General features: G+C 44.0%; 2 protein-coding genes and 1 non-coding gene across 6 annotated transcripts; all 3 read left to right on the forward strand.

Annotated features, from left to right (window-relative positions):
• The first annotated feature begins 3,818 nt into the window (after window positions 1-3,818).
• socs7 (suppressor of cytokine signaling 7) lies at window positions 3,819-16,087 on the forward strand. Of its 3 annotated transcripts, none has more exons than XM_087802046.1 (10): window positions 3,819-5,614; window positions 7,601-7,668; window positions 8,543-8,647; window positions 8,841-8,975; window positions 9,069-9,214; window positions 9,315-9,483; window positions 13,190-13,318; window positions 14,213-14,348; window positions 14,423-14,588; window positions 15,607-16,087. In XM_087802046.1, exons 1-9 carry the CDS (start codon window positions 4,161-4,163, stop codon window positions 14,541-14,543), a joined length of 2,463 nt encoding a protein of 820 aa, XP_087658172.1. In that variant the 5' UTR covers window positions 3,819-4,160; the 3' UTR covers window positions 14,544-14,588; window positions 15,607-16,087. The 3 variants fall into 3 exon arrangements, with proteins under 3 accessions (XP_087658172.1, XP_087658182.1, XP_087658191.1); XM_087802056.1 differs by having other exon boundaries at window positions 14,423-14,565; XM_087802065.1 differs by lacking the exon at window positions 8,841-8,975 and having other exon boundaries at window positions 3,820-5,614.
• A 412-nt stretch (window positions 16,088-16,499) lies between these two features.
• On the forward strand, window positions 16,500-16,571 carry trnaw-cca (transfer RNA tryptophan (anticodon CCA)). Its single transcript has one exon. It is a non-coding gene; the product is annotated as a tRNA-Trp (tRNA).
• A 362-nt stretch (window positions 16,572-16,933) lies between these two features.
• On the forward strand, window positions 16,934-25,445 carry sp2 (sp2 transcription factor). 2 transcript variants are annotated; one of them, XM_087802077.1, is made up of 9 exons: window positions 16,934-17,009; window positions 18,327-18,403; window positions 18,847-18,891; window positions 18,961-19,689; window positions 19,814-20,032; window positions 22,251-22,548; window positions 22,679-22,856; window positions 23,640-23,833; window positions 23,960-25,445. In XM_087802077.1, the coding sequence occupies exons 1-9, from the start codon at window positions 17,003-17,005 to the stop codon at window positions 24,058-24,060; spliced, it is 1,848 nt and encodes a 615-aa protein (XP_087658203.1). In that variant the 5' UTR covers window positions 16,934-17,002; the 3' UTR covers window positions 24,061-25,445. The 2 variants fall into 2 exon arrangements, with proteins under 2 accessions (XP_087658203.1, XP_087658211.1); XM_087802085.1 differs by lacking the exon at window positions 18,847-18,891.
• The last annotated feature ends 35 nt before the right edge of the window (window positions 25,446-25,480 follow it).

Genomic DNA, 25,480 nt, shown 5'->3' on the forward strand with positions numbered 1-25,480 from the left:
ACCTTCACCACCTTAAACATCTCTTTAACTATCCTCACCTCCTTCTCTGCTCATACTTTAACCATATATTCACTACCTTCACCTCCTTAAACACCTGTTTAACTATCCTCACCTCCTTCTCTGCTCCTCCTTAACCATATATTCACTACCTTCACCTCCTTAAACACCTGTTAAACTATCCTCACCTCCTTCTCTGCTCCTCCTTTAACCATATATTCACAACCTTCACCTCCTTAAACACCTGTTTAACTATCCTCACCTCCTTCTCTGCTCCTCCTTTAACCCGATATTCAATACCTTCACCACCTTAAACATCTCTTTAACTATCCTCACCTCCTTTTCTGCTCCTCCTTTAACCATATATTCACTACCTTCACCTCCTTAAACACCTGTTTAACTATCCTCACCTCCTTCTCTGCTCATACTTTAACCATATATTCACTAATTTCACCTCCTTAAACAACTGTTTAATTATCCTCACCTCCTTCTCTGCTCCTCCTTTAACCCTATATTCACTACCTTCACCTCCTTAAACACCTCTTTAACTATCCTCACCTCCTTCTCTGCTCCTCCTTTAACCATATATTCACTACCTTCACCTCCTTAAACATCTCTTTAACTATCCTCACCTCCTTCTCTGCTCCTACTTTAACCATATATTCACTACCTTCATCTCCTTAAACACCTCTTTAACTATCCTCACCTCCTTCTCTGCTCCTCCTTTAACCATATATTCACTACCTTCACCTCCTTAAACATCTCTTTAACTATCCTCACCTCCTTATCTGCTCCTCCTTTAACCATATATTCACTACCTTCACCTCCTTAAACATCTCTTTAACTATCCTCACCTCCTTCTCTGCTCCGCCTTTAACCCTATATTCACTACCTTCACCTCCTTAAACACCTGTTTAACTATCCTCACCTCCTTCTCTGCTCCTCCTTTTCCCCGATATTCACTACCTTCACCACCTTAAACATCTCTTTAACTATCCTCACCTCCTTTTCTGCTCCTCCTTTAACCATATATTCACTACCTTCACCACCTTAAACATCTCTTTAACTATCCTCACCTCCTTCTCTGCTCATACTTTAACCATATATTCACTACCTTCACCTCCTTAAACACCTGTTTAACTATCCTCACCTCCTTCTCTGCTCCTCCTTTAACCATATATTCACTACCTTCACCTCCTTAAACACCTGTTTAACTATCCTCACCTCCTTCTCTGCTCCTCCTTTAACCATATATTCACAACCTTCACCTCCTTAAACACCTGTTTAACTATCCTCACCTCCTTTTCTGCTCCTCCTTTAACCATATATTCACAACCTTCACCTCCTTAAACACCTGTTTAACTATCCTCACCTCCTTCTCTGCTCCTCCTTTAACCCGATATTCACTACCTTCACCACCTTAAACATCTCTTTAACTATCCCCACCTCCTTTTCTGCTCCTCCTTTAACCATATATTCACTACCTTCACCTCCTTAAACACCTGTTTAACTATCCTCACCTCCTTCTCTGCTCATACTTTAACCATATATTCACTAATTTCACCTCCTTAAACAACTGTTTAATTATCCTCACCTCCTTCTCTGCTCCTCCTTTAACCCTATATTCACTACCTTCACCTCCTTAAACACCTCTTTAACTATCCTCACCTCCTTCTCTGCTCCTCCTTTAACCATATATTCACTACCTTCACCTCCTTAAACATCTCTTTAACTATCCTCACCTCCTTCTCTGCTCCTACTTTAACCATATATTCACTACCTTCACCTCCTTAAACACCTCTTTAACTATCCTCACCTCCTTCTCTGCTCCTTCTTTAACCATATATTCACTACCTTCACCTCCTTAAACATCTCTTTAACTATCCTCACCTCCTTATCTGCTCCTCCTTTAACCATATATTCACTACCTTCACCTCCTTAAACATCTCTTTAACTATCCTCACCTCCTTCTCTGCTCCGCCTTTAACCATATATTCGCTACCTTCACCTCCTTAAATACCTGTTGAAATATCCTCACCTCCTTCTCTGCTCCTCCTTTAACCATATATTCACTACTTCCACCTCCTTAAACACCTGTTTAATTATCCTCACCTCCTTCTCTGCTCCTCCTTTAACCCGATATTCACTACCTTCACCACCTTAAACATCTCTTTAACTATCCTCACCTCCTTCTCTGCTCCTCCTTTAACCCCTTTACCTTCACTTTTTTAGCCATGTTTTACCAGCTCCTTCTCCTCACTTTCTTAAACATCTATTTCACCACCTCTCTTCACATCTTTCAACATCTCTGTTTTCACATACTGTGCTTCTCTTTCCATTAAAATCTCTTTTATTATCCTCTCGTCCTTGACCTTTCCTCCTTACACATTTAATTCATACCATCATATATTTCTGCAAAACCATCGTCTTCTCAACCTGCCATGTAATAACCCCTCCTCCTTTGCTCCTCAAATCTTCTTCACCTCCTTCTGTGCTCCTCAAATCCCCTTCACCTCCATCTGTGCTACTCATATCTCCTTTACCTCCTTAAGTGCGCCTCAAATCTTCTTCACTACCTTCACCTCTATCTGCGCTCCTCAAATCTCCTTTACTGCCTTCACCTCCTTCTGGGCCCCTTTATATCACATTCACCTCCTTCTGTGCTCCTCAAATCTCATTCACTACCTTTGCCTCCTTCTTTGCTCCTTGTATCTCCTTTACTACCTTCAACCCCTTCTGTGCTCCTCAAACCGTATGCACCCCCATCTTTGCTCTTCATATCTTCTTCACTACCTTCACCTCTTTCTGTGCTCCTCAAATCTCATTTACCTCCTTCTTTGTTCCTCATATCTCCTTCACTACCTTCACCTCATTTGCCCCTCAAATCTCCTTGACTACCTTTACCTCCTATTGTGCTCCTAAAATCTCCTTGACTACCCTTACCTCCTTGTGTGCTCCTCAAATCTCCTTCACTACCTTCACCTCCTTCTATGCTCCTCAAATCTCCTTCACTACCTTCACCTCCTTATGTTCTCCTTATATGTCCTTCACTACCTTCACCTCCTTCTATGCTCGTCAAATCTCCTTCAATACCTTCACCTCCTTCTGTTCTCCTTAAATCTCCTTCACTGCCTTCAACTCCTTCTATGCTCCTCAAATCTCCTTCACTACCTTCACCTCCTTCTGTTCTCCTTAAATCTCCTTCACTACCTTCACCTCCTTCTATGCTCCTCAAATCTCCTTCACTACCTTCACCTCCTTCTGTTCTCCTTAAATCTCCTTCACTACCTTCACCTCCTTCTATGCTCCTCAAATCTCCTTCACTACCTTCACCTCCTTCTGTTCTCCTTAAATCTCCTTCACTACCTTCACCTCCTTCTATGCTCCTCAAATCTCCTTCACTACCTTCACCTCCTTCTGTTCTCTTTAAATTTCCTTCACCTCCTTATATGCTCCTCAAATCTCCTTCACTACCTTCACCTCCTTCTATGCTCCTTAAATCTCCTTCACTACCTTCACCTCCTTCTGTGCTCCTCAAGTCCCTTTCACCTCCTTCTACTCTTGCCTTCTTTTTTTCTCCATCACAAACATCTCCTTTTCCACCTTCACGTGCTACATGTCCTTCACTTCCCGTCATTTGTCATTTTGTTTATTCTCTTTATGTGAATAATTTAATGATTCCATGAAGATAAAGGACTGATGGTGAAACTCTTCTTATATATACATATTACTGAGTCATCAACTGCGTGTTTGGAGGTAAAGAAGCTCAAACGTAAAGAGATGTTCTCAGTCTCACATCTTCTCTTTATGCTGAGAAGCGACAGATTGGCGGAGCTGACAGCGGTGATGGTTGCGGGGCGGAGGAGCAGCGGGTGGGGCCTGAACACGGAGCAGACTGACCGAGCACTCGCCGCCTTTATTCCGCCAAGATCAGCCCGCATGTCTGACCCGGGGGTCCGCCTGCTGCCGGGGGCTCGGTGCGCTCGTTCCCCCGCCGTGTGACGTGTGGATGCCGACAGGACGAGGATGCTAATCGGTTTGTTTTCTGGCTTCTGCGCTCTTCTGTCTGTGGGAGGCAGCGGCGGCTCGGCCCGTTCTTTCTGAGCGCAGCGAGCGATGTGAAGACCGCAGCCATCTGCCCGATCCAGACCCGACGAACCACTATGAACAACACGCAGGATATGTCGCCGGATTTCGTGTTGATGCGCCTGGTTTCCGCGGCCGAGGATGACCGCCTGGACGCGGAGAACGGGAATCTGCCGCCGGGAGGAGCGGTGAGGGAGGTCCTGGCTCACAGCGGCGTCAAAGCGGGCTTGGACATCAGCCGGGACCCGACGTCGGGCCTCGATCATCCCGGCCTGAACAAAGCCCAGGCGACGAGCGGCGACGCCGCACCTGACACCGGGATGATGGAGAACCGAGTCCCGCTGTCTGCGCCCGCTCCGCCGCAGAGCCCCATGGAGGCCCCGGGCTGCGAGTTCTTACCCAACCCCGGCCTGCGGCCTCAGCTGCTCGTCTTCTCCGATATCATGCGCAACGGAGAAGGGATCTTAGATCTGGACCGTCGGAACCAGCCGAGGGATGCTCTGGACCAGAGCCAGGGTTCTGGCTGCTCCGGCCCAGTTGTCAATAACAACCCGGCCCAGCGGCAGAGCCTGCTGGACCGGGCGTGGGGGGCTCATCCCCCGGTGTCTGCAGAGATGCAGGGGGCCGCCGAGCTGTGCCGCCGACACCGGCTCATCTCCACACCGCCCGAGTGGCCCTTATTGTCGGACGGACCGAACCCCCTGACCGTGATCGACTCCAGGTGGGGGTGCGCCACCCGGAACCGAGAGGGAGCCGTGTTCGAGCTCGCGCGGAGGTTCGGGGAGCTGGGGGTCGGCGCGGTCCCCAAGATGCTGTTCAAAGCCGGGGAGCTCCCGCAGTGTTCGTGTCAGGGGGCCCACGGGCCGGGACGAGGCCGGGTGGAGCCCGGGGACGACCCGACGGAGACCAGCGACGCTTTATTGGTCCTGGAGGGTCTCGGGAGCGAACATGTGGTGGGACTGAGCATGGACGAGTGTCCCGAGGAGGAGACGGAGGATGAGAACACGCGACGCGAATATCTACTCAACAGGAAGCGGGAGATAGTCCAGAAGATGTCAGGGACCTTCTCCATCGGGAGCTTCCAGGCGGAGCTCCGGAGACAGGTGGACGAGATGGCACCAGCGGCGACCGCCAGCCTGGAGGTGACCCGGGAGAACGTCACGGCTCCACAGGTGAGCCCCGGGGATGTCCCTGCACCCCTGTCGGCTCTGTCGCCGACACCCGTCCAGAACTCACCCTGGGCCACGAGTCCGAACCTGAGCCAGGCATCGACACCCAGGAGGCGGCCCGAGAGATGCTCCAGTGCCCCGAGGACTCCCACCGGCAGGAGCCAGGATAAGACCCTCAAAGTTCCCGGGAAGTCCAAGAAGGGTTCTTTAAAGATCCGACTGAGTAAACTGTTCCGGACTAAGAGCTGCAGCGGCTCCAATCACCTCCTGGACAAGAGGCCGTCGGTCACATACTCGGTGTCTTCAGCTGGAAGCTTGGTCGACATGGCGACCAATTCCGGGCCCGAGCAAGATCCAGACAGGTGAGCACAGACACCGGCCTTGTAGGTGGTCTACAATAGTTCTGCTCAAACTGAAACACCTCACTTGTCTTTTCACTTCCTGCAACAATCACTTAATGTTTCTGGGAACACACCATGCATGAGTCTTAGAGAAACAAGATGTTTGTCTGACCAGCTGACCTGCAGTGTTGGTGACCCACTTCCCTCACAGTGCCGGGGTCACTGCACCAAATCAAGTCTGTGTGAAGAAGAGGCAGCTCTACTCTGTCTGGTGGAGGACTGAAGTCTGCAGCTGGTTTGACGTTTTCACAGTCGAGGCCATTTTTAAAGTAAAACCTTCAAGAAACTCAAAAACACAGAGTGGATCGAGCTGACAATCAGAACTTCATCTTCGTCAGTTTACAGCAGACACTGTTTGTGTTCAGCTTCAGCTGCTCGTGGCACCGTGACCATGATGTTTCCTCTCTTCTATCCTCATGTTCCCTCACTTCTCTCCTTCATACTCCTTCATAGTCCCTCACTTCCCCCTTTTATTTCCCCTCACTTTTCTCCTTAACTTTCTCTCTTTTCTCTCCTTCATATTCCCTCACTTTTACCAGTTTATTTTCCCTCACCTTTCTCCGTAACTTTCTCTCATTTCTCTCATTACTACTCCCTCACTTCTCTCCTTCCTTTTCCCTAATTTTTCTCTTAAACTTCCCCTCACCTTTCTCCTTCAAGTTACCTCACTTCTCCCCATAATGTATCATCACCTTTCGCCTTCATGGTCCCTCGCTTCTTTACTTTATGTTCCCTCACCTCTCTTTTTTTTCCCCTCACTTCTCTCCTTCATGTTTCCTCACTTGTTTTCTTCATGTTCCCTCACTTCTCTCCTTCATGTTTCCTCACTTGTTTTCTTCATGTTCCCTCACTTCTTTCCTTCATGTTTCCCTACCTCTCTTTACTTTCCCTCTCTTATCTCCCTTATCTTCCCTCACTTCTCTCCTTCATGTCTCTTCACTTCTTTTCTTCATGTTCCCTTACTTCCCTCTTCATGTTCCCTTACGTTTTCACTTTCATGTTCCCTCACTTCTCTCCTTCATGTTTCCTCACTTGTTTTCTTCATGTTCCCTCACTTTTCTCCTTCATGTTTCCTCACTTCTTTCCTTCATGTTTCCTCACTTCTCTCTTCATGTTCCCTCACTTCTCTCCTTCATGTTCCCTCACTTCTCCCCATTATGTTCCCTCACTTCTTTCCTTCATGTTTCCTCAACTCTCTTTTTTCTTCCCTCACTTCTCCCTTCATGTTCCCTCAACTCTCTCTTTTTTCTTCCCTCACTTCTCCCTTCATGTTCCCTCACTTCTCTTTTCAGTTTTTCTCACCTCTCTCTTTATTTTCCATCACTTATCTCCTTCATGTTCCCTCACTTCTTTTCTTCATGTTCCCTCACTTCTTTCCTTTATGTTTATTCACCTCTCTCTTTATGTGCCCTTACTTCTCTCTTCATGTTCCCTCACCTCTCTCGTTCACCCACTTTTTTCCCTTCCGTTCCCTCATGCTACCTCAACTTTCACCTTCTTGGTCCCTCACTTTATGTCTTAGTTGATACTGGAGCAGACTATCTGAAAAGTGAGTCAGTATCTTAAACCTGGAGGTGCTGATCCACATCTCATAATTGTCCTGGCACACAAGGTTGGAAACAAAGTCCTCCAGTTTGAATTTGAATCACTGCCACTTAGTTGCGACTATGTTGGGTAATAACAGCTCACTTGTCAGGTGACAGTCAGGTTAACCAAGATAGTTACTATGCAGGGACAGGAAAATGAAGAACGTGAATAAAACCAAAAGGGTGATGTAAAATAAAGCAAGTGCCGAGGTGATGATAGTGAACCGTACTGTTTGGCATGTGGCTACACTAAACAGGAAGTGAGAACAAGCTTGGTGTGTGACTTCTCCTGCGGCTAACATCACTCGCTCTCTTCTTCTCTGCTGCATGCTAACCCTCTTCCTTCACTTCCTCTGTGCAGCTTGAACCAGCCCAGACTGACCCGGGCCCACAGTGCCTTCTCCCCCGCCTCCCTCTCTAGCTTCACAGGTAAGTCTGCTCTCTCTGCAGCTTCCCTCTTCTCTGTGCTCTAACCATCTAGTCAGAGTGACTTTCTACAACTGTTGTGACGTGTCGAACCCAAATCTCAGCGCCAACTCAGGTTTTGTGCCCTCGTGTGACTCGAAATAGTTACCGGATCGCATGACCAATAGAGACGTATTAACTCTTATCCGACAACTTTCTGAAGCTGATACAGATCGAAGGAAATTAGATCAAAATGAGAAGTTTTCTCAGGCTGCGAACCACAGAGGTGCTGACACCACGTTATGTTTCTATTTCCTGTTTCGACGTCCGTTAATACTATTGAGGGAAAAAGGCTACAGTTTCACGTGAAAAAATGTAAAAATATAAACGTAGTCTTGGCAAAAACATGAAATACATAAACCAACTTCAACTGGTCACAGTTGATAATAAATAATAATAATAATAACATCTATTTGTATAGCGCCTTTCTACACTAGTGTCACAAAGTGCTATATTCCCCTATTCACACACACAATCACACACTGATGGGAGTAGGCTGCAACGCACTGCTCCAGCTCTGCCATCAGGAGCAATGAGAGTAAAGTGTCTTGCTCAGGGGCACAACGCCACAAACTCGTCCGGAGCTGGGATTTAACCCGCAACCTCTCAGACCGCGAGCAACCGCTCTACCATCCGAGCTTTTAATAAAGATATTAAAAATGTTGTAAATTCATGTAAAAAACTCCTGATTGTAGAAAATGGATAACTGGACAAAGATTGGAAAAACAAATAGAAAAGCTATTATAAATAATAATTATGCAACTATTGGCACAACAAAAAGTGTCTTCAACTAAAAAACAAAACTGTTGGAATGACAAAACCTGCACGTCTCTCCCAGGTGAGACCGTCTCTCTGGTGGACGTGGACATCTCTCGGCGCGGGACAAACACGCCACACCCCCCCACGCCGCCGCCGCCTCCTCGCCGGAGTCTTAGCTTGCTCGGTACTGCAACCATTCTCTCTCCCTTGACCGTATCCACGTCCCACACCTGGTCCCTCCTTCTTTCCTCCCCCTCTTCATCCCGACCCTGCTCGACTGTACTTGTTCTCGCATCCTCTTTCTGACACTTCCCTCACCTGCCTCCTTCTCTCGCCTCCTTCCTTTCGTCCCGGCCTCCTTCCCTCTTATTCTCTAGATGACATTGCGGGTCCTCAGCCGGGGCCCTTCCTTGTGAGTGTCATGGGGGCCTCCCTGCAGTCCCTCCCCCTGCCTCTCCCCCCTCCTCCTCCTCCTTCCCACGCCACCATGCAGCACAGTCTGAGTCTCAATGGTAAGACGGGACACCGGGCGGCGACAGAGAGTGGAAGGTCTGACCCGAACGGTGGTGTGATGACGCTCTGATCTTCTGCCCCCCCCCCTGTAGACGCCTTCCTTCGCGCTCTTCCACACTCCAACCAATCACAGGCTGACGCCGCACCTACAGCCAGACAGGCCCCGCCCCCAATGCTGTGCGCCCTACAGAGATCGGAAGCTAGCAACTTCACCGCCAGTTTACGAGAACTGGAGAAGGTATAACCCCCCGTCTCCCCCAGACCCTCGCCTACAAAAATGATGTTGCTAATGGTTTTCTTCAGCAGAGTGTTAAACGTTCATGTTTCAATCGTTGCAGTGCGGCTGGTACTGGGGTCCGATGAACTGGGAGGACGCAGAGATGAAGTTGAAGGGGAAACCCGATGGCTCCTTCCTGGTCCGGGACAGTTCGGACCCGCGATACATCCTGAGTCTCAGCTTTAGGTCGCAAGGAGTCACACACCACACGCGCATGGAGCATTATCGAGGTAAGGGGTTCGCCTCGGGACTACCAACAGGGGGGGCTGAAGCATAACATAGGTGTCAATTTAATCAATTAGAGTTTCAGTTGACGCCGCCGAGGCTTTCGAGCAGGCGTACGGTGACGTCACAGTATTGATCGGCTGATCAGAGAGCTACAGCTACTTGTTCTTAGCTGAACGAACTGAAATATAGCTGCTTGTGTTGACTTACAACCCACAATAGCTGATGGAGGAGAATAAATTAACTTGGTTGTAGATCTACTATCGAAGCCCGTGTCGAGTGTCTGTGATGCAACAGCTCTTTATACTGCCTTTCTGGAGGGATGATTGACTCCACACGGTTCTCATTTCTGGGAGTCAAAGAGGCAGCTGACGCTTCGGGCTGGTGGTCCGGCTGCATTATTGTGTGTCGATCATTGATATAATCACGACTTTCAATGTGACGTTGCTGCTGATTGAAGGATGGCTGTGGTTGTTCCTCCATGTTTTGTTTTTCGTGTCTTCTTTACTAACTTTTGATGCAGGGAGCGTGTATTGTTGCCATGGTAACCACACAGACTCATAGAGGGATTTTTCAGTGATGTGCTGATGTTGTGTTCATTTGATGATGCTCTATATGTCTTATTGACCTATAACAACCCGCGGCTCCAGAGCCGCATCCGCTCTTTCAGCCTCTGATGCGGCTCACTGAGTTTTTTGAAAATAAGTATTGGTATAGTTTGGATATTTAATATAAATATTTCGTAGAGTTTTTTCCAGTGATGCATACAAAATGTGCAGCCCTCTCATTCACTCTACCTTATATTTGACAACAAAGGTATTACGGTAAAAGACATAACTGTCGCTGAGGCTCGCGCTCACATCGGTCCCCCTACCTCACCCGTCTTAGTCTTAAAGGAACAGTAACACGCACAACAAATCTTACAGTATTTTACTTTAGTTATTTTTTTATTTGATCAGAAATGTAAAAAATGATTATGATAACTAGTCTGTCTTAAATCAGGGGAAACATGGAACTGTATTAAATTAAATGTGTAAAAATCCCAACAATGCATGTTGCAGTCTTATTTCTGTTATACTGGATAAAAACAGATGTATTTTTACCAGCAAAATCCACCTTGCCCCCACTTTTTGGTCCTGAGCCAGCTGTTGAGAATCAAATGGAGTAGTTGACAATTTTCAGTGTGCAAATTAAACATATTAGACATGTTCAATCTTGGCTGTTTTTTTCCAGGAATATTTTGAGATACAAGTTTTTTCATTTAACGACTTCGTTAAAAATGATGTTTTTTCTGTTTGTTTCACAAGCTTTCCAATGATACCCACGTTTTTAATATATTAAGCATGTTATGACACTTTGAAAGCAGGATTTAACACAATAATCCATAACCTTCTTAATATGTATCACAGATTAATATAAATATAATGAATTAATTCCACTTATATCAGTCATTTTATAAGACCTGTCTGATGATACTGGTTTATTATGAATTCATTCATCTTTAAAATGTTACACTCGTAACTATGTCATGCTGCTGATCCTTTGTAAAGGATGTTTTATGAGCAGCTCATGATGTTAGCTCCCATAAAGTTTGAGCTTTTGCAGCATTAGCTTGCACTGATGTGTGTACGTTTACTTTGGTCACGCTAAGAAACTTCAGCTGCTCTGTATCTTAACCAACACAAACTTTGCCAGCAATTAATCCTAGTTAGCGTTTGTTTTAGCTTTACTCTAGCTTTTGTAAAATATTTAGCTCATGCTTTAGATAAATGATAATATTATTTAAGTCCTACTTTTGCCAAACGATTGCTAGTAAAGTAACTACCTGAAGAAACATGTTTTCATTTAAAGAAAGAAAACGAATAGTTTTCACTTAAATAAAATCAAATCTAACTGTATTCAAGATAAGTTAGTAGTTGTTACGGGTCGTTTACGCGGCTTAATCCGTGGTCACATATCTGTCGTCAGGTTGTTCAAAGTGTAGAAGAAGTCAGTGTGTGTCTGCACTAGTAAAAATAGCAACACGCTTATGTAACGCTGGCGTGGGACGGTGCTCATCCACACGTGGGATGCCGGACACTTCAACACCTCAGGCCTCGAATGCATACATCAGGTCACATGACCGGGTCACGCTGACGCTCGTGGATTTGTGTAATCCCTGACACACAAAAAAGACAGTGGGATTATGAGCTGTGGTTTGTTCATTGTTGAGTGATAAAGACACTGGTTTATAATATTATATAATAATATAATAATATAATATTTATAGTATTATAATAATACCTTGTTAACACATTTTACTGTTACTTTTTAGTTTATTTCTATCTTTGTTTTTTATTATTGGAAGGTGTTTTGTGTTGTGTAGTTGTTAATACTTGTGGTTGTGTTTCATTCATTCGTGTGGGTTTTTGTAGTTTGGTTTCAAATAGTCGTGACTTTTAAACTTTTACTTTTCAAGAGTAGCTTGTTTTGTGCTTTTTATTTTGTGTGTTTAGTTGTGTTTTCAGAAGCTTTGTTGTTTACATTTTGTTTCTAGTTTTTTTTAATTATTATATGGACTTGGAAGTATGTTGTTGTATTCATGGTTTTAGTGTTGTTGATGTTATGTTTGTGTCTATGATTTTAGTTGTGGTCATGGTGTTTTTTGTGTTTTTGTGGATGTGCTTTAGGCTGTTGTTGTTTCGAGTTGCTGGTTTGAAGTTTTTCTGTTTTTACTTGTGTTGCTTTTCCTGTGTTACAATTATTTTTGCTTTTTGTGTTTCTAGATGTCAGTGTAGTTGTTGTTTGTATTAAACAATGTATGGCGTCTAAATCATGTTTTTTTGGATCCAAGTGATTACATTTTTTACAATTAGGTTTTCAAATGTAACATGTGTTCTGTTGGTAAATACCAAACACACAATCGTAGCAGCCGTCTATAAAAAGACACAACAACATTGACAACTATGGTCTTTAAGTCTATCATCGCTGTGACTGAGCCATCGAGTCATGCCTAGAAACACATTCATTATTCAGACTCACAGACGCGGCCGCCACAACACATTAACATCAACACATCATGAGCGCCTGAACGCATCTTGGCTGGATGAATACACGACACACAACAACACACACTCCTTGGATCAACAACAACTTGCCGTAAGAGATGAATAGGTCTCCGCACTTATTGTTTGTGTGTGTACATCTCAGCAGGTGTGTGTATTTTCTTTTTTCATTTCAGGTGTTGGTCCACGAGTGTGTGTTTGTCGTAAACGATTATGTATATCTTTGGACACACTTTTGTTTAAACAATCTTTTCAGTTGTGTTATGCGTTTGATTTTTCTCTTTGTGTTCAAGGTTGTGTTCTTAAGTTCGTAGTAAAGTTTGAGTTTAAGTGAGTTTTGTGTTTCTTTCAATAGTATTTTTAATTCGGGGAGGAATGTGTAGGTAGTTGTGTTTCTAAAGGTGTGCTTTTGTGTGTCATGTTCACGTGTGTGTACAGGAGAAAGTACAAGGCTTGTTTGTGTGATTGCGAGTGCAGTTTCATGCACAAAATAATTGTGTCAAAGTGTTTGCAGTGTGTGTTGAGATATACAGGAAGTGTGTGTCCAAGTCAATATTACTATGTGTTTGTAGTTCATAGATATTCACAAGTGTGCATTTAAGTTGTGTGTGTTTATTGAGACCCTTCGATGTTGTGTTGTACTGACATGACTACGCCCCCCCAACAGGGACCTTCAGCTTGTGGTGTCACCCCAAGTTCGAGGACCGCTGTCACTCTGTGGTGGAGTTCATCGAGCGCGCCATCATGCACTCGAAGAACGGGCGCTTCCTGTACTTCCTCCGCTCGCGGGTCCCAGGTGAGCCGCGACAAAGTCACGTGTTGTTGAGTGGACACAGGTGTGTGTCTGCCTCTGAAGAGTTATGTGTGGCTACAAAATACAATGCTGTGTCTCAAATCGCATACTTCTCTTAGTATACTAGAAGTGAGTATGCATCAGGATAGTGTACATACTAACTAGTACGCAAATTCTCCACAGAGTGTTGAGTACGTCTCAAATCAAACACTGCTGCTACACACTAACCGGAAATCACATGACAGCTTCTTCTTCTACTACTATTTAACGATGTTTCAACCAGCTGTTTGAACACTATCGACACCTGCTGGAAGCACGTTTTACAAGTTTGGAAAAAGAAATAAAGAAAAAATATGAGAATCGAAATATTCGCGAGATATTTAAGCTGGTATCAGCACCGAAGACGTGTCATCCTTCTACTGCTGCGGAAAATGCACCTGTAAGTATATGAATATATATGCATATATATATGACGTAACTTCTGTTTACAACGTTACTAAGATGGCGGCCGTTTAGTGTGGTTAGTGTCCATCGAACCATACTCAGTTTTGTGGGCGTTTTAGGACGCAAATTTAGTGCGCATGGCGCACTAAATTTCGCATACTAAGAATTGAGAAGCACTTACGCACTAAAAATACTAACTTTGAGTACGCTAGTATGCAATTTGAGACACAGCTAATGTCTCCGTCCAGGTGTTTTTGTGTGTCTATTGAAGTACGAGTATTACATAACTGTCTGCGTTTTTTTGGTGTATGTGTGAGTGTGTGTCTATTCATGTGTGTGTGTGTGTTGTGACAGTAACAAAAAAAACAAGATTCAAATCACGACAACAATAGCAGTCAGTGGAGTAACACACTGACTCACAACAAGAGTAACAAGTGTGTGTCTGTGCTGCAGGTCTCCCCCCCACACCTGTGCAGCTGCTGTACCCCGTCTCTCGCTTCAGCAACGTCAAGTCGCTGCAGCATCTCTGCCGCTTCTGCATCCGACAGATCGTCCGCATCGACCACATCCAGGAGCTTCCACTGCCCAGGTACCCGTGAGCAAGCCCGGCCCCTGGCGACAAACCCGCAGTGACCGGTGGTTGTGTGTTTGTGTTCCCTACAGACCGCTGATCTCCTACCTGAGTAAGTTTTATTACTACGATCCGGAGGAGGAGATGTACCTGTCAATCAAGAGCATCCGGACCGTGGTGGGACTAGAGCAAGAAGCCGAGTCGCAAACGTAGCAGCAGAGACGCCCTCGCTCAAGTGAGTCTTGGGACACATAACACGTGAGTAACTGCACCTAAAAACAAGTGTCTAAAGCACACCTGGGCAAAGTGCGGCCCGGGGGCCACATGTGGCCCTTTGACTGTATTCATGCGACCCTCAAGAGGTCAGAGTAGAACAGACATTATTTCCGACAGCTTTCAATTTAATATTGAGTTTATTATTGTATTAACTCTAAATATATATATATATATATATATATATATATATATATATATATATATATTTTATTCCTTTCTGATTTGTTTATTTTTACTTTTATGAAAATGTCTTGCCAATCAAAATTATTGACATCATATTTAGAGAAATATTTTCCCATCATTTTCTTTTACTAGAAAGGTTCATAAAAGTGTTTTGACATAGCCAGGTTTATTTTATGCTGATATTTCTTTCTTTACTATTCTTACTTGCTTTGTTTTTTCAAAGTTTTTCATATTTTAGCTCTTCGCTCCTCTCCTTTGGATTGACGGCCCCTCACAACAGTCACTGTATATAATATGGCCCCAGAGGAAATTTAATTGCCCACCCCTGGTCTAAAGCGTTCTTAAAGGCTGAGAGCGCCACCTAGTGCCCCCTTTTTTGAACACACTAAAGATGGCCACAGAAGAACTAAGAAGTCATGATAAAGGAGATATTAATAACAAGTTTAAATTATAAATAGATTACATTTTCTATACAAATACATTATATATATATTTTTAAATAAACAATTGAAGAATAAGGAAGATACAAATTAAAAGTGAGAGTTCAACCAACATTTTAATTTCACTAATTTTCTATTCACCCTCGTGTCAACGAATGGTTGGGATTATTTTCAGAGTAATCAATTCCTTTAGGGTCACCTTGACCCAGAGATAATATATTATGGTTTAGGAAGAACTACGCTTGATTCAGAGAGACAGTGGGATGTTAGTGAGGGCAGCGAATAGGAGAGTGTGAGACGAACAAACACATGGTCAGGAAGTATCATCGCAGAAGAGTTGAAGCTCTGGAATCACGAGGTTCCTTCTGCTCTTGCAGGTTTTTCACATCGAGGACGTACCACTGCTGGTCTGTGTAGGAGTCCCGGAACGTCTCTGTGTCCCTCTGGACCGGGACCGGATGGAGCCGCCTCTCTGTGGACTTTTGGAAGACGAGGACGTGTTTTTGCTGCAACATGCGAGGACAGGAGAGACGTTCTCACGTGCGGGACCGACGGACGTTTGCTGGGTCTTCTTTGTTTTTGTAAAAAAAAAAAAAATCAAAAAAGGAAAAAAAAGAAAGAACGAAAGATGTCGACGCAACACAGCAGACCCGGACTCTCGGCGGAGCGCTGGGTTCTCCAGACGTCTTTTATTTCCCGGAGTGACAGTTGCTGTCGTTAGATTAATTAATTTATTGTGACTAAAGGTTCAATTCAAATGTTGGAGTTTATTTATGTTGAGCTGCTTCTCTCTTGAGTTTCGTCTCTGAAACATTCGTTCAGTTCACTTTTCTTTCAAATAAAGACTTTCTCAATTAACCTGCTCGCGTGGTCGACATGTGGGGACGCCCCCTGGCGGTGAGGAGCCGAAGCTGCTGCCCCCGCGACCCAAACCCAGATAAGCTGAAGAAGACTTAACGTAACGAAAGAAAAAGTGGAGTCAATAAAACAAGGTGATAATACGTGGAAAAAGGAGAGACAACAGCGAACAACTGGAGTGAGAGACAATTGCAAGAGACATAAAGGAGGACAGGAAGAGAACGGGAATAAAAAGTGCGACATGAGAGAGAAGAGGTTATGAGTGAAGGGAGTGTGATATCAGAAAGATAGAGATATAAATAATAATATGGACCGGGCGGGGAGACCAAAAAAAGCAAAAATGTAACGTCTGAGGCTCATTAAACACCTTTTTTATTTTGAATTCAATGCGATCGAAATCGGTTTGATATCAGACCTCGTGGCGCAACGGTAGCGCGTCTGACTCCAGATCAGAAGGTTGCGTGTTCAAATCACGTCGAGGTCAAATTTTTGTTTCGAGTCAGAAGTTGCTTTTGCTCCTACACAGCGATGTCAGCGCACAACACGTTCAACTGGCGGATTATATTCACTAGTCGCTCTAATTCTACTGGAGCTGCCTTTTTTTTTATCAACCATTGGCCGTCAGGGACGTCAATCAAGTGTGACTCCTCCCTTCATGGGCGGGCTGTCGTGAACAAGGAACGCCTCCTTTAGTGGCTAACTCAGAAGCCCATTGGTTAGATGAGCTGTAGACTCTTGACGCATTCAAATGAAACAATATGATTGGTTGACTTGAATTTCAATCAACAAAATGCCCGATGCCTATTGGTGGGAGCAGATGTCGATCAAGTTGTCCTAGAGCGGGGATTGGCGCAGAGACGCGGGCGGATTCCTCCTCGGGCTCGGTCTGGAGGCTTGCGGAGAGCGAATGTCGTCATGAGCGGTGGGTAGGAATTACTACATTGGCGTTTCTATTTCATTCTTCTTCGTTAAAGGCGATATTGGAACCCGCGCGCGAATACGCGACTGCTTCCATTGTGCATCAAGAGATATTGTGCTTAAAGTCGTATGGTTGTGTGAGCCATTAGACCGACGCACTTCCGGGAAAAGGGGTTGTCTTGTTCTCTAACGTTATCAAAGAGTTTGAGTGGCTAGCTACGCGTCAGCTAGCCAAACATGCTAGCTGCTACAACGCCACATAGTCCTGACCAACAAACAAATCTTTTTATTCTTGAAACTCTGAAGTATTCTCCTCTCATCCACACACACGATGAAATACGCACTGGCGAGCTACGAGCCTCTTTATGCTGCAGCGACTGGAGTATTATCATATAGCTGGCTTAGCTAATGCTAGAAACACATCAAATTAACTTTCTTTTTTTATTTCAATTGTCATTGTCAAGTTTAAAGGTGCAAATCTAAGATCCAGTCAGGTTGAATGGTACAAAAATATTGGAGACATCATTTCGATCGGTTGAAAAGTTTGTGTTTTTTTAATTTTATGCTTGTTTAAAAAAAATCCGAATTAAGTGGGATTCTATATTAAAACCTTTTGATATTTCACATGAATGTATTCACGATATATCCTGTCATAATATAGTTTGAATTACTTGGCTGACTTAGTGTATAACCGGCATTAAGTAATACATTTACCTTCAAGAAACATCTTAAGACACTTTTATTCGTGCAGGCTTTTCCATGATTCTCTGAGACTCCTCTGATGGTCCCGGTGTTGTCTTGACCTTTTAAGCATCTATTTTTTGGGTATTGTATTGATTGTTTAATCGCTTTGTGACCCCGGTCTAGAAAAGCACTATACAAACATTACTTACTTACTTGCGTCTTTATCCCACGACTGCATTTCCTAAAGCAATAGAGAGGATTTCTACCTTCCTGCTCATGCCTCATAGTTTGGAGCAGAATATATAGCAGATTAAGGCTAAGTGTAATAAAGGAAACACTTTTTACAGACTTTAATGTGTCATAATGGGATTCTGAATTTTAGGAATTATTCGATTTATTGCCATTTTGTGACGCTTATACCTGGTATCGGGTGAAAGCAGCAGCTGCATGTTAATTTGAAATGTTCATTATTTTTTGTTATTAAAGAAAAAAGAACTCAAATTTAAACTAACCAAAAATACATTCAATATTAGTCCTCTGCATGTAATAAATGTCATACATTCCAGCTATAGTTTCTACGTTTCCTCTTTGTTTTTTTTCTCTTTACAGAGTGTATTTTCTGTTTCATTTTCTTCAGATCTACAAGATAACATGGCCACCACCGTTGCTGTCAGTCCCAGTGAATATCTCCAGCCCTCACCTGTGCCCTTAAAAGTATGTGACCAATAGTCAAACTTTTATCTTCTGACTTAAAAATAAATTTGTAGAATTATCTGCACTGAAAGTGTCGGGAAAGTGCATGTGTTGTTCTCGGTCCAATAACGTGTGACACTGAAACTCCAACTAAAGAGATTAGCTCCTCTGATATATCTCTTACAAGTGATGCAATGATTGTTTTAGAGCGAAGGAGTCAAGAAATAATAGTATTATTTAATATTAAATAAGTTCATATGTAAATATAATTATGTTAACAATTTCCCGAAGGAGATCTCCTGAGGGATAAATAAAGTTCTACCTTACCTTACTCAATATATATATATTGGCATTTGTTTAAAAAAACAACTTGGAAAAAAACAGTTATGTATGGTCTAGTCATTAATGGATAAACTTAAAACTGAAACTGAAAGTGTTTCTAATGCGGAGTGTGTCTTCTACAGCTGGACGATCAGACATATGGATCACAGGAATCCAAATCTTTGCCGGTAACATTTTGGTTTATGAACGTGGTGTAGATTATGTGTCATCTGAATCGTGTCAAATCTGTTCTGCAGGAACCCTCTCCTCTTGCACTCCTAGCAGCCACATGCAGTAAGATTGGCCCTCCAGCCGCTCAGGCTCCTGTCACCGTTCCCCCGCCGCAACCCCGTAGACTCCTACCCATAAAGCCAGCCCCCATCGCACCAGCTCCCCCAAAAAACCTGGGCTTCCTGTCTGCCAAGGGCAATGTGATCCAGCTTCCCGCAGGTCTGGGCTCCTCTAGTGCTGGCAGTCCAATTGTACTCACCATCCAACAAAGCCCGGCACGGGCAAACACATCGGCGTCCAACATCCAGTACCAGGTGATGCCGCAAATCCAAGGCACCCAGACAATCCAGATGATGCCACAGGGAGGCCAGATCCAGCTCATTCCAGGGACCAACCAGGCTATCATCACCACTCCCATGGCTGTACCAGCGCCCGCAGCTGCACCCATCACCCCACAAAAGAACGTTGCCATCAAACCCTCGCTCAAGGCTCAAAAGTGCAACAGCACCAATCTGGTACAACTGCCTGGAGGACTCACGCTGCCACTCAATGTTGCGACAGGAGAAGTGGGAGGGGCTCAGATCATCACAGAGACGGCAGCAGCTCCTTCCACACCAGGAAAGGCTCGGCGAGGTCGGAAGAAAAAAGTCGTCATGGCTTCTCAGCAACTTGCTCAGGCTCACCCGCAGCCCTCTTCTCCTCCCCCTGAGCAGATGGAGACCATTGTGATAGAAGCCAGCGACAACATTATTCAGGTACTTGACCCTTGTGTGGCCTCTGGGTCAAGGCGACCCGGTGGTGTGTCTTCTTTTCCCTAACTGCTTTTGAATGCACCGTCCAGGTGTGTCAGCTGGTCTACAAGTGTGTTTCTGTGTCCAGGCCGGCAACAACCTGCTGATCCTGCAGAGTCCAGGTCAGCCGGCTGTGGTGCAGCAGGTCCAGCTGGTCCAGTCCAAACAACAAGAGTCCACGGTGGTCCAGATCCCCCAGCAGGCCCTGAAGGTGGTGCAGGCTGCCTCAGCGACACTGCCACAGGTGCCACAGAGACAGACGACCTCCAGCTTGCAGTTGACAACACCTGAGCCGACTCCCACTCAGGTACTGTGACTTGGAGGTTGCTGGTTCTATCCCAACTTCACTCAGTCATTTTTTTCCACCTACTTTTTGCTGTATTTATTGGTTCCAAATAATATTTAAAATATTTTGGGATGTTTTTATAGAAAAATAAGTAATATTCTTACTTGAATGTTTAAACTAGTCTTTTACAGCTGCCCACTCTGACAGGAAAAGTGGGCGTGGTTATGTGTGACGTCGTGAGGATAGTTTGAAATAGAAATGAACATGTTCAAAATACTCTCCGTTAATATGATTGACATGTAGAGGAAAATTCTATAAATATATGCCGATCACATAAAATCCAATCAAAATAACTGAGTCAGATATTCGTCTCATCAGAGTTAATCAGAAAACAGTTGTCATCCGTCGCAAATATGAAATATAACGGTAAATAAACAGACAAAATAAATTTCTTCTTTGCTAAATTAACCACCAAACATGCCTAGATATGTATAGAAGCTATATGGTTCAGTGAGCAGAGAAGGTTTAAATCAGTGGTTCTTAACCTTGTTGGAGTGTCGAACCCCACCAGTTTCATATGCGCATTCAGCGAACCCCTCTTTAGTGGAAAATAAAATATGATTTTTTTTTAATTCAAGACATAGATATGTATATGATATGTTATAAAGTATTAACAAAGAAATCACACGACGTACTACCACGACAGTTGCACGTTGACTACTGAACGCACTAAATTCACCGCAGCACGGAAAAATAGTGTAGCATGATCATCTGCAGCCAGAGAAGGCCAAGCGCGGTGTGTCATCACGAATTTATACGATAATTCGGGTGTGTCCGGACCTCCGCTGCGGAGGCTCTGCCGAACCCCTGGGACCGGCTCACAGAAACCCTAGGGTTTGATGGAACCCAGGTTAAGAACCACTAGTTTAAATGAACTTGGTGATATTAAAGCAGCGTTTCTATAGGGCTTAATATATAATAGAACTTCAGAACTAATAGACCTGTGAAGGACCGTAACTTAAAACCGCTGATTAGATATGAACTAACGATACACATTTGAACTTACGTCATCACAGACTTCTAATATCACGAATGAAGCAGAGCTCACGTTGACTGGCGTGTTTTTGAAGCGAGAATAACTCTTTCATGAGTCTCTTTAAAGTGTCGTCCAACGTCATATCCTCATCAAAGAAGAAACGACCAGCGTCTTTGTTTCTGCTGTAGATTAAAGGTGTCCACGGTCTAGAGTCTGTCTCCCTCTATCGCTTCCTGTTCTGAGGGTTTGAATATTCTTTGATAACTTCCTCTTGACATCTCTAGTGTAAGTGAATATTTCATAATCAGGATTACATTAAATATATGTTAGATCCAGAAGTGTGAAGAGAGATTGGTGGAACTCATGTGTTCTTTATTTTTTGAACATCTAAACAGTGATGTTTCTGGTCTCATGTTGTGAAGCTCTGCAGCTCCAACCACTGAGGCATGTAGTGGAAAGTTGAGCGGTTTTTGAGAAGCATATGATCTGGAACGTCCGCTGGAAAATTAGTGCAAAACACCTGTTCTTGGAGAAGGTTCATGTGTTCGCCTAACTTCCTCTGGCACGAGCACTTCACCTGCACCTTAACTCCTGATTACTCCTGGTGGTTCAGATGGTACACTGCACATGTACACTTTTTTGTACAGCCAGTGGACTTGTAACTTACTGTGTGTGTTATTGAATAAGTAAGTCAGTGGGCATACCTTTGTTAGCTAGTATGTGTTAGAAATAGCCTGGATGTTGTGAATGCATTTGTGTGATTGTATTATTTGCGTGTGCGTGCATGTGTGCGTGTGCACATTAATTTGTGAATTAGATTGTGTGAGTGTTTAAGACTAATACATGTATGCATGTGTGATAATGTATATATAAATTAACATGAATTGTTGTTCAGGTAAGCGTGTGTGTGTATGTAAATTTAATGGCAGTGTGAGTGACTAGATTTATTATGTGTGTGCGTCGAATGCAGTGTGTGTGTGGATTAACGCTTGTGTGTTAGTGAAATTTTTTCTGCGGCTGTGTGTGTGTGCTTCTGTGAACTAGTTAGTTTGGCTGAGGTATATGTCAGTTTGCAAGCATGATGTACCCCTTGGTGTTTGTCAAGTATCCTCCTATTTGTGTGGTTCATCACAAATGTGATGTAAAGGTCAAAGGTCGTGTAGTCCGCCGTGCTCATTTGCTCGCTCGTCTCCTCCGCAACAGATCATGTTCAAAACAGCCAGTGGCGAGTGGCAGTCCCTTCAGCTCCAAGAAACCACCTCAATAGCAACGTCCCCCACCACAGCTGCTCCAACCAACACCTCACCACCTCCCCTCGCCACGGTCAAGAGGGTGCAGACGGGTGCGAGAAAAGAGAGGACGCTGGCGAAGATTGCCCCGGCAGGCGGGATGATCGCTCTGAACACGCAGCAGCTGTCGACGGCAGCTCAGTCCATGCAGACCATCAGCATCAATGGAGTCCAGGTCCAGGGAGTTCCTGTGACTATTACAAACGCTGGAGGTGAGCTGGATGTACCTGGAGATGTTTGGAGGATGCTAGAGTAGAATCATCAGTTCTCAGAAACATCTGCTCAACATTTCCCTGTTTATCATGGAAATGTTGCATCAATCTTTTTTTCTGTCTGTTTCAGGTCAGCAGCATCTGACCGTCCAGGCCGTGCAGGGCGGTGGCCTTCAGCTCGCAACTGCGACGGGCCAACAAGCGATCCAGGTGGATCACACGCTGACTCTGGAGCTTCCGAGCCAGCCGGGGGAGAAGAAGAGACGCATGGCCTGCACCTGTCCCAACTGCAGAGATGCAGACAAGAAGTGAGTTTGTGTTTAAGGTTTTTACTTTGTGTATTGTATCTTTCTGAGGGTTTTTTTGTCGTGATGATAATGACTTTTAACACATTTTTCGATTTTTGACTATTTTGTCGATCAGTCTTTTGCTTTTCTCAGGATTTTTGTTTCTGTTGGTTTAAATGATTACCTTAAGAATTTGATTTAGATCACTTTATCTTTGTTCTAGAGGTGTTGTTACGTTTTTTAAACGTGTTTTCCAGTTGACTTGAAATTACTTGCTACACTTTCTTGTAATTGTCAAGTCTACGGTCAGTTAATTTTTTTAAACGTATATATTTTTATACTTTTTACAGTTTATTTTTCCTATTTAACTTTTTTTTTTAATTGATTCAAATGTTACTTATTTAACGTAACTTTTCAAGTTCTATGAACGTTTGCTCCATTAGAGTTTTTCTGGCTTCTAAATATTGTTTTTGACAGTTTTTTTACTAATATTTTATCCGTTTGGATTTCAGATTGTTTTCTAATTTGTTGAAATTCACTTAATGTTTCCTTAGCTTAAAACCCTTTTTTTTTATATATATAATTTTGGAACACAAGCTGATTTAAGGACATCAAGGAAAAATGGAATGGTCACATGACTGTGATATTTTTGTCATCAAAAGAAGAGCAACCTTGAGAATAAATAAGTTCACTGGAACCGGGTTCTGATTGGTCAGTGACTGTTCAAGTCTGTGATCTCGAGCCCAAAATGCCGCAAAGATTTATTGTCTTTGGGCTGAAGCAGCTGCTTCTGTTCCCCTGCAGGCCCGGGGAGGTTGGCAAACGAAAGCACATCTGCCACGTACCAGGATGTGAGAAGACGTTCAGGAAGACGTCGCTGCTCCGAGCTCACGTTCGTCTGCACACCGGCGAGAGGCCGTTCGTCTGCAGCTGGATGTTCTGTGGGAAGAGATTCACGCGTAGTGACGAGCTGCAGAGGCACGCCAGGACACACACGGGTGCGTCCATGTCCTGTGTCAGGATCCTTAATGTTGTCTCTGCTGTGTTCAGTGTCTGTCAATCTTAACTGAATTAACAGGAAAACTCATGTTACTCTCTCTTGTGCTCTCCATCGCCCCCTGCAGGAGACAAACGCTTTGCATGCAGTCAGTGTCAGAAGCGCTTCATGAGGAGCGACCACTTGACGAAGCACTACAAGACTCACATCAACACCAAGAACCTGTGAGCATCTCTGAGGACTGTCGAGGAGACTGTTCCCACAAGTCTCTTGTCCCACAGTGGGACACCCCTACCCCGTCCCTCAAGGACTATGTAGGCGTAGAAACGGATGCTTCCTGGTGGACTACTTGGATCGGCTCCCTGAGGAGAAATCGGCTGAAGCCAGGAGTAGATTTTTTTTGTTTCCCAAAACGTGAGTTCCTCTCACGACAGAACATTATTTTAACCATTTAAGAATCGTGGACCATTAGGAAAAAAAAAGTTTACATCCCTTTTTATTATGTAAATATTTGTTGATAGTAATAATATTAATAAACTATTTATGACTCAAGTAGATGTTACTAATGAACAAGGACACGACAGAGGCGAGAGGTCCTGGCCGTGCCGGTCCTCGACCTCTTTCAAGGTTCGGGCCAGAAAGCAGCTCGGGCCAGAACTGACTGTGCCTTACCACTTACATTTGAATTCAGATCAAACCAAGTGCTGCAATCAGGTCAGCTGACTGAATTCAAAGACACTAGTTCCACCTGAATAGTATTATTTCATCGTCTGAACAATGAGGGATTGCCTTCTTGTGGCTCACTCGCGAGACATTATTTGTCTTTTATTTGACCTTCCTTTAGACTTCTGAAACCTGCTCAGTGTTTGTGCTCCACCTTACATGTTTGTTTGAAATGTATTTCCTCAGAAAACTGGCTCCAAACGTTTGACGTCAAGTGACCCTTTGTTCCAGGTTCTGATTTATGGTCCTGACCCGACAATCACCTGATAAAAAAAATCTAAAGCTTTCTCAGGCTTTAAAATTTCATTTTTTTTTTTTGTGTTCCACTTGTGCTGGAAGACGATTTGCAAATCAATTTCAATAAAGTTGTGTTCCACTTCTGCTCGCATGCCAGATGAAGACTGAGATGAAGAATTAGTTTGGAGCATGTGTGCTTTGGTGGTGGAATGAGGCCAACATGAAAGCCTGCCCTGTGGAACACACAGTCAATCTCTAAAAAAAATCCCAGCCTGTGGAAGTTCAAATAAGGAAATCGCTGAGGTCGGCACATCTACAGATATTTTACTGCATTTTGTTTGGTTTTTTTAGATCGGGTTTCATTGGCTTCTCCTGTTTGAGGATCACATTGTTCCATGTGTGCAGCGGAGGGGTGGGGGTTTGAGGACTTCACTGGTCGAGGTCACTGAGCTCAGAGCAGAAGTGGAACATGTCCTGGTGAATCCAGAAGTTGCTGCAGCACTTGGTGTAAAAACCCTGTAAGATATTTCCAAGTGAAGATGCGTTCTGTCGCTGTGAAGGATTTGTACAGTTGAAACATAAAGGCTTCATTCCTGTTCTGTAAAAAGATTCTAAATGTTTTTTTAAATTAAATTAAAGATGCCTTAGACCGCCTTCCTCCAAAAGATTTGTCATCACACTGAGTTGA

This window comes from Callionymus lyra, chromosome 1 (genome assembly GCF_982586985.1).
Source record: "Callionymus lyra chromosome 1, fCalLyr1.hap1.1, whole genome shotgun sequence".
NCBI classification, from domain to species: Eukaryota; Metazoa; Chordata; class Actinopteri; order Syngnathiformes; family Callionymidae; genus Callionymus; species Callionymus lyra.